The sequence below is a fragment of the Falco rusticolus genome, chromosome 5 (assembly GCF_015220075.1).
Source record: "Falco rusticolus isolate bFalRus1 chromosome 5, bFalRus1.pri, whole genome shotgun sequence".
In the NCBI taxonomy this organism is placed as follows: domain Eukaryota; kingdom Metazoa; phylum Chordata; class Aves; order Falconiformes; family Falconidae; genus Falco; species Falco rusticolus.
In genome coordinates, this window is record NC_051191.1 from 59,450,562 (window position 1) to 59,462,928 (window position 12,367).

Sequence of the window (12,367 nt, forward strand, 5' to 3'; positions counted from 1 at the left end):
AGTACAGGTTAAAAGACAGAGAAGGACACAGAGAAAGAATGGTTGTGTTCAAAGTTAAAAGCAATTCTCTGCATGTTGATTAGGGATTTGCAGTGGTCCATCTCTTGCTGACAAGGTAACTTGCAACACTGTTGCAGTTATAGGATAAAATTCTCTGTTGTGTTCTCCAGGTTTGTTTCTTCTTAGGTGCACATCTGCTCTTTAGCCTGACTGCAGAATCATGCCCACTGAAGCCTCTCTAACTGACCTGTCAGGGGTGATGGGGTGACCCATCTGTGGTTACACAGCCAGTCAACATTAGAATGGGGAACAGATTTCAAGACTCTTCAGTTTATCCCTAAAGCATGAAGCTTCTGGTACAGCCACTGTTTTCTCATATCAGGCAGAAGCATCTCTTATTCTGGCGGATCAAGATGCAAACCAGCAGGTTGTTGTTTGGTATCAGAGCTCTATCATATTTCTCAATATAGGACTAATTGTGCTTGTTAAATGTGAGCAAATGTTTGCTGTATCTGATGCTCCTGATGCATAAATAATTCTCAGCTGTAGTGTTTGTGAGCTGTAGCCTATCCTGAAGCCCGTAATTAAAAGGACAAGGTGAGCTGTTTACATAAACCAATTGTCAGTATAGTAAGTGCCATTAATAGCATTGGCAAGAAGTACTAGGTAAGCAGCAGCATCTTACTGCAGTCTGTGTCTACTGAAAAAGCAACTCCTGAATTTTCATCCTGATAAATTTGCATAGGCTGGTAAGGCCACATAGCCAAAGGGGAATGCAGAGATTATCCAACAAAGGGGAAAAATAATGTCAACATAGGTGGATTTTATAACCACATACAATAACTTCGCAATCTTTTTCACATTAAGTGGGTAACTACAACCCTTTCTTAATAAATATGGCCCTGTTTTTTTCTGGTTTGGATTGCAGGGGTTTTTTTACTTTTCACCAGAAAACCAATCCTTTTAGTTTTGTTCATCTTGGGTTTTTTTCTGCCACTGCTTCTACATTCTGGAACTTCTCTGATACTAAAAGAAAGTACTTATGATACATACCTACTGATTTCTTGCTTACAGACAAGCCTGATGTGTCCATTGATTTAGAAGATTTTTTTCCTTTTAAATAAAAAAGAAGGGGGGTTAATATCTTGCTGTTGATATTTGGTAACTGCCAAAAAGGATATGATGTAGAAAGCTGTGCACAGTTTCCATGGACAATCTCCAGAATATTAGAAAGCTCTTACCCTCTGTCTCTAATTCATTGTTAATAAACAAGTTTGCTGTTCCAACAGCCTCAAACCTGAAACTTGATGAAGTGTAGTGGAGCACTGGTGTGTCCTCATTTTACAGAACAAGAGTGAGGAACACACCGCCAGCTGCTAACCTCTGTTACCCTAGTGTGAATCCCAGTGAAGTTTGTTCAGTTAATGGAGGCAGCTTAAGGTTTACATTGCTACAGCTGAAATGAGAAGCTGTCTGAACATCGAGAGGAAAGTGAAGAGACATGCCTGGAATCTCAAGGGATGTACCCAAAGTAAATCTATGGCAGAGCAGAATGTAGCATTCCAGGATGTAGCGAGAAAAACTCAGCTATCAGTGGACTGAGTAAGCTGACAGTTACTCAGAAGACTAGCTGAGAGGGAATTTCTAAATCATTACTGCATTGACAGTTTAGGCACCAGCCTACTAAAAAGGACAGTGTCTCTTATTATCTAAGAGTAGTGCTCTGCACCTCACAAGTCCTGGCACCTGTTCATAGATCACCAGTCACCTCCCTGGTGACCTTGGAAATGTCACTTTATCACCATATGCCTCAGTTTCTCCTGCTGTAAGTTGTGTCTCCTTTCCTTCATAAAGTGCTACTAACGAAAGGCATTGCATAAGAGTTAGATAATTGATCACACATTGCAGCCTGCTGCTCCACTCCCGGTTACTGCGATGGTTTCACAGATGGAGTTTGTGCCAATGAAAATGTACATATCAGGACCGTATCCCCTTCATAAAATTGCTACAGTTAGGACAGGCAGAGTCATGGTGCGTGGACAGTTACTTTCATGTTCTTCACACACTCCTCCAAGACAGTTTTATTGCATTATCTTTGGCAGCAAAAAAGAAAGCATTTTCTGTTCAGTGATGATGTATTCCTTCATAACACAAATTCAAGCCATGGTTTTAATAGCTTGTATGTTTGTGAAACTCTGGGCGCAGTCATTTAAAAATACCTTTTCTCTCAGACCACTGCCTGAATATTAGAAGTAGTGAATTTGAACTGACTATTTTCACAAGGATGTTTTGCTGCTCTCAGACAAAGAAGTTTTCAATTTTTTGAGAGTGTGGGGTTTTATATTGAATACATTAAAAATTAGAAAGGAGACTGTGATGAGGGAAAAGCAGTATCAGGGCACACAATCTTTAAGCTGCCATTAGCGTGAATATAAAAGTGAGGTGTGTAGTCAGAGCGATGAGTATATCTGGCTGACCTCCTGCAGCCTGGTTGAGAGAGAATACTTACCACCTGAGAAAGGGTTCATGTCAAGTCTCCTGTTGTTATTAATTAGGTGTCAGTTCTGCTGCTGGGAGATTTTGTGCTATGAACAATGACATAAAAACTGAGGTGAGGAAGGACAGGCCCAGCAGCACATGAAGCTGCATGGGCATCTCTTGGTGTAGCTTACAGTTTCACAGTTGTTTCAGTGGTCACGCTCATTTTTCCCCAGACTCCATTCTAGAGCACTTTTCCTGGCAATTTGTTGGGCATATCCTTTCCTGCCAGGTAGAAAACAAGTGAAAACTTCTGTGCATGTCCAAATCATAACATCTTTGAATTCTTCTTAAGTTGCTGGCAACACAGGAGCTCTGTTATCATGAGTGCACAAAGCCTTGCCATTGTCACAGAAAACCTCAAAAAGTTTTTTTGCAAAGTGAAAGTTTTTTTCTACACTTACTCTCTTGTGCTCAGCTGCTGAGAATCCATTTCCCTGAGACTGTGCAGATGAAAGTGCTACAAACATTAATCATAGATTTGCTAGCTTTGCAGTGGTTTGCTGGAGTCCTCACTGTCCTCCTCATTTTTCTAACAAGCTCCTTGGAGGAGAGAAGATGCGTGCAAACCCAATATATTCTCCTCTTTTGATTGATTTCATTCTTTCATCTTTCCTTATGAAGATGAATCACAGATTCAGCTCTTTACCCCAACCTTTCTCAGTCCAATTCTGTGTACTTCATCCTCTTGATCACCTTTGTGTATGATTGTGCCTTTTGAATTCTCCTTCCTACCACCTACAAAACACTTGTCACGTTCCTTTCTGTACAGACTCTTGCCAAGTTATTATTCTTCTCTGGCCCAAGTTACTGTAACTTCTTTTTCCCTGGTGTTGTGAGTGGTTTAGATGGCTTAAAGAATCACCATCAAAAGTATTAACAAAATAGTTTTAATATGAATTTGTGGGAGTGCGACTTCACAAAGTTTGACAGCAAGGCTCATTCTTACTTATTACATAGATAAATCACACAAAGAATGAAATTAAAATTAAGCTGGAATTATTTACACAGAGACTAAAGATGTAAAAGGGTAAGGGAGACCCTTCTGTTGAGTCACAAAGTTCAGAGTGGACCCCCTTGCTTTCTAAACTCTTGATAGAGTTTAGGTGCAGCTAGATCTAATCCTGGCCTCAGACTTGGACAACGGTTTATATCTAAAAGAATGTAAGGAGTAAGGAAAATCCTCCCATTGAGTCATGAGGTTCAGAGTGGACCCCCTTGCTTTCTAAACTCTTAGTAGAGCTTAGGTGAGGCTAGATCAAATCTTAGTCTGAGACTTGGACAACAGTTTATATCTAAAGGGTGTCTAAGGTTTATCCACAGTTTAAGGTTGTTCACAAGATTTTAGCATCACTTAATCATTGACTAATTTGTCATTTATAAAGTGGATCAATAGGATTTCCTACAATCACAGCAGTAACTTAATTATGGACCCGAGATGGTAACATTCATTCTGTACTTGTTTTGAGGTACATAAATCAATTCACACACACATGCACACAGACACAAAGGAATAGATGTATATCTATATATGTACAAAGGTATACTTCTTCAGAGTTGCCCTCAAGTTCAATGAAATACGGTGAATGCCTTTGCATTTCTCAGTGGGTGAAGGGCTGAGCTTTGAGAAGCGGAGGTATCAGCCCAGGCTTCATCATCAGCTTTTAGGTGATGGTCGTCCTAACTTCGCAAACTTGGGAGTATGCAAACTCTGAGAGGCATCCTGCTCAGAGGGAGATGCTGGTCGCAGCCCGCTGCAGTCCAGGTGAGCTCAAAAGGGCCTCACTTCGTATCGCTGTTTTAAGGTTGGAGATGATTGGCTTTAGACAACAATAAATTTTTGTCCTGGCTGTCATTCCAGTGATGGTGGTACCATACCACTCAGGTTACAATTCAGGAAAGGAATGTTTCGAGGCTGTCAGGGGTTGTTATGATTCAGATAAGGAATGTTTCTGGTACTGTCAGTCCTGTTCCCCACCTCAGCCATGCAAAGGTTGCTGGTAGAGTCAAGGGGTGCTTAAAGCACCCAACTCCTTACACAGATGCCAAGGCATAGCAGGGATTCCTGAGATCATAGAGTGGCCCAGGGGAGGGGGCGAGATGCACAGCGACACCTGGTCACATCACCACCTCTGAGTACATCCATAAGTCAGCTGATACCATTGCTTTAGATCCTTGTTCCAGCATTGCCAGTGTCTTTCTTTATTCCTTTCACTAGCTCCTTTCTCCTTCACTGAGTCAACCTGGCCCATCTTGTCTTCCCCTGCCCTTCATGTACTGTATGTACCTCTGCTTCACTTACCTACTTTCCTTTCTTAATCAGGTTTTTACTGCCTGTCTCCTTTCTTCTCTTGCCACCTGTGTGTTATCCAATGTGATGCTCCTGTGGAGCCATCCTCTCCTCTCCTGAGACAATCCTGCAGTACCTTCAGTGAGCTGCTCTTTGGCCGCCTCCTCATCCAAGTTGCTTCTTAATAATTAGTCCACTAAGAAGGGCTAATGGCTGTTGGGAAACAGCAGTGTACTTGATGCAAATGAGAGATCAAATAAAAAAGTTAAACTTACGTGGGAGGCATTTTTCCCTGAAACTTGACAGTTCCACATGTAAAAAAGAGAGACTGCCTTTTCTTGTACCTGCCTGTATATATACACATACATATCTGTAGATATTTATGCATGTATATATGTGGGTGCATATATGTATACACATATGTATGTGTGCATACACATATAATGTATACATCTGTTATGTGAGTGCAAACCTGTGAAAAAAATGAACAGTGAAGGTTAAAGTATTCAATTCTTTTTAACACAGTGTATCCTGTACTATACAGGCATATGACAAAATGTCATACTGTGTTTCTGGGGCCAGGCAGACGTGTTACAGTCCACACACAAGATTTCATGTGCACATTTTATACTGGATTCACGGTAAAATTGCTAAAAACTTTATAGAGGAAAGTGCTGAGAGTTTTTTGCCTGAAATACATTTTCAGAGTTAACTCAGGGCATTTGTTGCATGAGAAGGCAAGAGTCGGTTTTAGGGATGAGAGAGGACATGGCAGAAGAGAGGAGTGAGTTTGGGAGCAAGAAGAAATGTGAATTGATATAGACAGTGCAAGAATTGCATAGGGCATCAATAGTGAGAATTAAAAGCTTGAACTTGACAGTGATCTGAAGAGATGGATGAGAGATGTGGCAGGAGAAGTGAAGGATTTTAGAAGCCACGTATTTTGTATGAACCAGTGCAAGATCGGGGACTGGAAGGCCGTAGAGAAAGGGTCAGTCATGCAGGCAAGACTTAACATGAAGTGCAACACATTCAGCTGGTATCAGTCAGTGTAAGCACACTGATTTCATTAAGTAATGCAGATTTATGCCAGCTAAGGAATTGGCCTCACACATTTCAGAAAGGAAGGGTATGTTATGCAGGTGTTTAAAGGATAAAGAAAAAGAAATAAGGAGAATGAGAGAAGAAGGAAAGAACATTAATGAAAGATTTTGACTCTGAGTCATGCAGAAAATAACCCAGCTTCATTGTACCGTTAAAGATTCAGCTAGTCCTGACTGTGTTCAGCAGACTTGGTACTGGCCAATTTAGAAATGTTCCAGCCTTCAGAATATGTACCTTTTCCCTTCTTTCCTCCTGTCACCTCTTTATTCACTATTTCTGTGTCCCATTTTGGGAGCAGAACTCTGCAGTTTTCCTGATTCCTGCCGGGCTTGAATCTTAAATTTGTGTTGAGTCCTTCTCCTGTTCTTTCAGCTTACACTGAAGACATGCGTTGCTCTGGGAGTACCTGGCTGTGGCTTCAGCATTCACGTCTGTATTAGATTCCTAATGATCTAAACCATGGTTGTTAATGTAGCAAGACAGAGTTCTGCTCTGTTCTCCTTTAATAACCTCCACAGTGTAGAAATCGCTTACTTCTTACGTTTTTAAAGGCTGAAAAATACTTTGCACTTGCTTTTCACTTGCAGGCCTCTGCGAAATGCAACTAAACCTTCAGATGTGACAACCAGGAGAGCTGTGTTGAAACGGATCTCTCCTGCGATACCAGCTCACCTTTTGTCCATGGGTATTCAAAAGGTGGCACTCTACTCTTTCTCACCCCTCTAACAACCAACGTGCTTTTTTATTTTCCCTTTCTGGAAACAGCCTGGTGTCCTGAGGATCACAGAAAGTGCAGTTCACCCCAAGTATTTGCTGTGGGCCCATTGTTCTTACTGTGATTGCAGTCAAGTCATGTGAATGCTCTTGCGTCAGTAAGACACACGGGAAAAAAAAAAAAAGAAAAGCTTCCACTAAAGATTATGTGGAAAGTAGTTGTAATAACTGTAATATTTTACTACTGTTATTATTGTTTGGAATATGTAAGTACCTCAAAGCAAGAGCTGAGATTAGGGTCCCTTGTACCAAAGACTCTAGGGAAGACAGAATTCTCTAAAACTGGGAATAAATCAGGGCAGAAAAGGAAAATAGTGTTCACAGGCTCCAAGATTGTGCTGGGCACCGAATGAAAGTAGCAGATACCAGATTCAGCATAAATAAAAACTGATACTTCTTTAGATCTGTCATGTGCCACATCACTGGAAGCCGGAGGACCACTATTGAGGAGTGCCGCCATACAGCTGTGGTGCTCCATCCTGCACAGCTGCTACTCCCTGCTGCTGGAGACACAGTGCCGGGCTGGATGGAGTTTCAGCCTCGCCACAACCAGCTGTTGTTACATTTTCAGTAGAAACTAGCACACATTCCCTCAGAGGACTTACGTTTGCAATATGAGACAGGCAAAATGAGAGAGGGGTAAAAGGTTTTGGGTTTGTTTTTTTTTTCATTTTTATGAAGGGAGAATCGAGCAAGAGGCGGTTATGTGACCTGTCCAGTGTCACCCAAGAAATCACTATCAGAGCCAGGTGCTGAGCTGCGATCTGGAGTCCCCTTCAATGCCTCAATTAGAGGATCATGCTTTCTCATCCATTAGCCACCAGAAATCTATGAAGTGAAAACAGAATCGAAGGCACTGAGTTGTCAGGCTCAGAAGTATCTGTTTTTCCATGGAAACCTCTTCCTAGCGACAGCTAAGCTTTTGTAAGGAGGGAAGGACTTCTCGTCATGTGAGAGCTGTCAGGGAGTTGTACAGTGCAAAATGCTGTAGCTGTGCAGCTGCCTTCTGGAGAAGTCTCATCCCGCAGCCAGGCAGCATACAGCCCCATTTCTGACAATCCAGCTGTAATTCTGCCTGCTCGATAATTTTTCATCATGGTCATGCCAGAATCATAGCCTCATTTTCTGTTGTCTGGCTGTTAGTGGTGATATATGAATAAGTGAGAAAGACAGCTTCATTTTCATAAGCTAACTTGTGCCTGGAGTAGCAGAGAGTGAGAGGAGTGCACTTAATCATAACTGTAGGGCTAGAGCAGAAAACAATGACAGAGCTTTTGCTGTTTGCGATGGTATTTTATTATAATAACTCTTAAGAAGAAGAAACAAGCAGCTCAAAAAGACAAACAATTCAAATGCATTATGGTAGCCACCATGTTCTCACCTGCTGGCATAACTCTTTTATGCTTGCCTTTTACAAAAGGCCGTGGTGCGAAGGATCTCCACACTTTCTCCTCAGGAAATCTGAATTCAAATTGTGATATTATCAGAGGTGAAATGAAGCTGGTGAAAGATTCTGCAGAACTGCAGGCACATTGCACGGAAGGCATGAAGAGCGGCAGAGGGACAGGTTGGGGCTGATGGATTGTCAAGAGAACTGTGGGCAAGGGGAGTGTTCATTGTACCTGCTTGACCTCGTGCATTGCTTTGGCTAGTGCCTCATTTCTGTAACTTCATAATGCATTTGGAAAAGTAAATAACTAAGTGAAATAACTGATAATGGTCAGACACACTGGACACATTCTCACAGTGATTCATTAATGTTAAAAAATTCTGATGAAAGCTTTAAGTGAATCATTTTTAGTTGTTCAAAATTGGAAGGGCAAAATTTATGATTTTATTTTGTTTGAACTTTTAAATACATAGAATAATGTGGCATATATGGTATATATTATGCACCTGTATTATGTTATACTAATTCTATTTAAAACGAGGAGGGTTGTACATTTAGATGTGGTTATATTGATATCTTCAGATAAAAATGTTTGGGGATTTTTTTCCAGAGACTATTTCTGAATTTCTTTTTTCTATACTGATTCAGAATGAAAACTGATTCAGAAAAAAAAAAGAAAGAAAAAAAAAAAAGAAAAATCTTTTGGCACCATTAGTATTTGCTGTGCAGCTGAAGTTCTGGTTTCCTGATCACTTCTGCGCTAAGTCAAGATCATAGAGACAATGTGAAAGGAAAAAAATATATATTATTTTTTGGCAGAGACAGCAACACTATTCCAGCCTAGAGATAACTGTAATATAACTAGAGAAGATCCAAAACGTGTCTTCGTAGCTTTCTCCAAGGTGGCTTGGGAGGCAAGCCATCACATCTGCCTAGTAGGCTTTTAGACACCAGCAAGAGTTACAGCAGCCTGACAAGTTGCATGTCTACCCTAGGACAGTACAGGAACATGTGCACATTCCCAGGCCATTGCAAAAGCAAACTAAAGTGTGTTAGCTGACACATTTTACTTGGTATTTGTGACAAGCTAAAAGGACACATACAGGCACTTATTCCAGCTCAGTTGACACACAGTCACATTTTCTGATCCATGTATCTAAGCCGTAAAATTTACATGATGCTAATTTCTGCCTTCATCCATGTCCCATATCAAACCTCAGGGAATAGTGGTTATAGCAGGATTTGTTCTGGTGTCTTCAAAAATAAAGGGAAAAAGGGGAAGGAAATTATATAGCTGAAATAAATACATGCAAACATAATTTCCTGAGCCTTTTCAGTTTAGCTTAGTGTGAAAAATAATAACTGAGAAATAAGTATTTCAGGGGTATGTTGTCAGAACTGAAATTTTGGACGGTAGGTGGGAAAGGAAAAACGTTAGTAAGCAGAAAGGTTTGTTCATTTTGCATTATTCATCAGTTTGAAGGCTGAACTCTGTGGCTCTTTGGGAAATGCATGGGACTAAAATAATGAAAGCAGATTGGTGCTCCATGGTAAGGAAGTTCAGTATCTGCTTCTTGCAAATGGAAATTTAACATTTCTTTTGATGTTAGCAGTACTATCCTGAGAAGGATCGTGTGGACTGCTGAGTTGTGAAATGTGCTGTTAGAATATGGGCAGGGTCAGTCTCTTCCTGCCAGCTGTGCCAATCCATTCCAGCTCAGCTGCACCTGCATTTTTTATTGGCTTTTTTTTTTCCTCATCCTTTACTAGCCATGGTAGTTTCTTATTTAGATTTACTCTAGCTCACCTGCAAGTAAGTGGTTATAAAGAACAGGCAGTCTTGCAGCACAGAGTCAACAAGTGTTGGTTTAAATTGTGCCCTTCAGCCTTTTTTGGTTAAGGCTTGTTTCAGCCAGTTGAGATCTCTTTCATAAATCCTCACAGTATATAGCTTGAGGTGCCTCATGTGTTGTCTAGTGTGCTCCATGTGTCTCACAGGTTAAGAGATGCTACAGTTGATTTGTATGAACAAATTATCAGCTGCTTAGGATACACCTGCCTCTAACTCGTTTCCTTCATTCTCTTGTGCATTGCACTCAGTTAACATTACCACTTTCCAGTAGCACCAATGGGGTGATAAATGCGTAGTGGTCTTTTATATGGTCCTTTCAGCTCATGCCCAGGTTTTCCACCTTCTTTAGAAATGAATTATGTGGTATAATGTGAAGATGTATATATATATATATAGTATATAATACATAATGGAAAGGGAGAGGCATCATCAGAAAATGAGGTCTGGTGAGGACTGGCATGTTGTGATTAGGGTAGAGTAGGATGATCCTAAACACCAGTGTGGATTGGACTTGGTAATATCTCAAGGTTATTCCTAGATTGATTTCCATTCATTCCTTGAATGATTTTGCAGTGTTCTGATTATTATTATATCCATTGGCCACTCACTGCTGCTCACACTCTTAGAATCAGCATTTGAGACACATGAGGGGGTTACTGATGTTCCTCTGAATTTGAGATACTGCAGGAGAGTATTGCTATCACCTCGATCTATCCTAATGTCTTCCTAGCCAATGATAAAATTTAATTAATCACTTCTGTCTTTGTGTCTTGTTTCTCAGCCTGATCTTGTCTTGGGCCATACTGAAATTTTAGTAATACAGCTATGGTCCTACATAAACAACATATAATGATCATTTAATGCTTTCAGTGCACTGCTGTGACCATACACTCAGTTTTATGAGCATAGCTGGGATTTGAAAATGTGCCTTCAGAGCATAATGCTTAATTACTTTCTCAAAAGGTTGCAAAATAATTTCCAGTCCCAGTCTTAGTGCCCTCACTGAGTGGGTTCCTCTGTCAAAACACCATTCCCTTTCCTTTCTTTGACTAGATCCAAATGCAGTTTCCCCCCTCCCTCCATCCTCCAGCACCAGAGCATCATTTCAATCACTTTTCTTATTTACATTTTATACAGCACATTTCAGGATAGGTAATTAAGTCCTTATCTATACAAACATTCACTTTTCAGTTGATTTTTAAGCAGTGCAAACCTTCTAGACACATTTGATTTAAAATACATTTTACTCTAGCTGAAGCCAGCTGCTAATCAATGTAAGCTAAACCAAAATAGGCCCATCTAAAACTGAAATCATAATTTCTATGCAGCATTCCACACAGGCTTACCTAAATGATTTTTAAATTACTCTCTTAATTTAAAACAGTGCAACTTTCTTATGTAGGTAAACTCTTAGAATCCAGTATTTTCCTGGGCAAAAGGGATTTCCTTTGAGACTGAGGAAAAAAACCCCCGAAACTAGTGGGGAGGGGAGCATGGGAGAGAACAATTTGTTATACTGAGCCTTGTTCTTCAATTAAATTATCTGTCTCCATCGGAGTATGAACAGATCTTCATATTAGATGATCATTTTACCAACACTTACTTCTCACTAGAAGGATTCTCCATCATTGTATTCCAAAATCACGCAGCATTCAGATTTGTCTGGGTGATATATTTCTGTCAGCGTGACAAAGGTTCCCACAGTGTTTAATTACTCAGACTAGCCAGGAGAGAAGGGAAGAAATGAGCCGTGCTGAGTTTGCTGTGCCAGGCTTGCTGTCTGTTACATAAACAGGCTTCTTCCAAATGCATGAAAGGAAGGCAGCACCTGAACTTTTGTCTTCTCTATGCACTGGCTGTCCCTCTCCAGACTTTGTGTTTGTTTTGCATTGATTGACTGTCTTTTGTCTCATGACCTTTTTGCAATTTGCTCCTTTCCAGGGCAGCAGGTTCTTGGCTTGGTGGAGAACCAGAGTGATTGGTATTTGGGCAACCTTTGGAAGAATCATCGGCCCTGGCCAGCGCTTGGGAGGGGCTACAACACAGGTGAGCCCTGAGGGTTTTCTTTGAATTCATGTTTGCATTGAGCATGCAGTCAGTTCAGTCTACTGGTAGAGAGAGTATGAGATGTGGTAATTTGCACCTCCCTTCCAAACCTACTGCAAAATTTGCCATTTAAAGCAGCAGAAATGATGCAGTGGGATGCATTGTGGAGTTTCTGGTCCTGTGCTACTCTGAAGAGAATATGTTGCTTCTCTGATGGTCTTAACAGAGATTGTGTGGCATCCTTTGCGGAAGGACAGAGCTTTTCAGTGCTCTGACACACCCTCAGCACATTTCCTACAAGATTTCTGTCCATGATGAAGCATATGTAGGCCCAGAAAGAGGGAGAGAAAAGGAATCAAGGCTCATTTTCTGT

General features: G+C 40.8%; 1 protein-coding gene across 5 annotated transcripts in view; it reads left to right on the forward strand.

The window, feature by feature from the left end:
• The window catches only part of LARGE1 (LARGE xylosyl- and glucuronyltransferase 1), a 295,580-nt gene that overhangs the window by 213,252 nt on the left and 69,961 nt on the right, over positions 1-12,367 (forward strand). For all 5 annotated transcript variants that reach the window (XR_005104338.1, XM_037388143.1, XM_037388141.1 and 2 more), the window contains one exon: positions 11,890-11,994. Coding sequence is in view for 4 of the 5 variants with exons in the window: in XM_037388143.1 (XP_037244040.1) it covers positions 11,890-11,994 (105 nt within the window). In the remaining variant the exon portion in view is untranslated. The remainder of the gene's footprint in view (positions 1-11,889; positions 11,995-12,367) is intronic.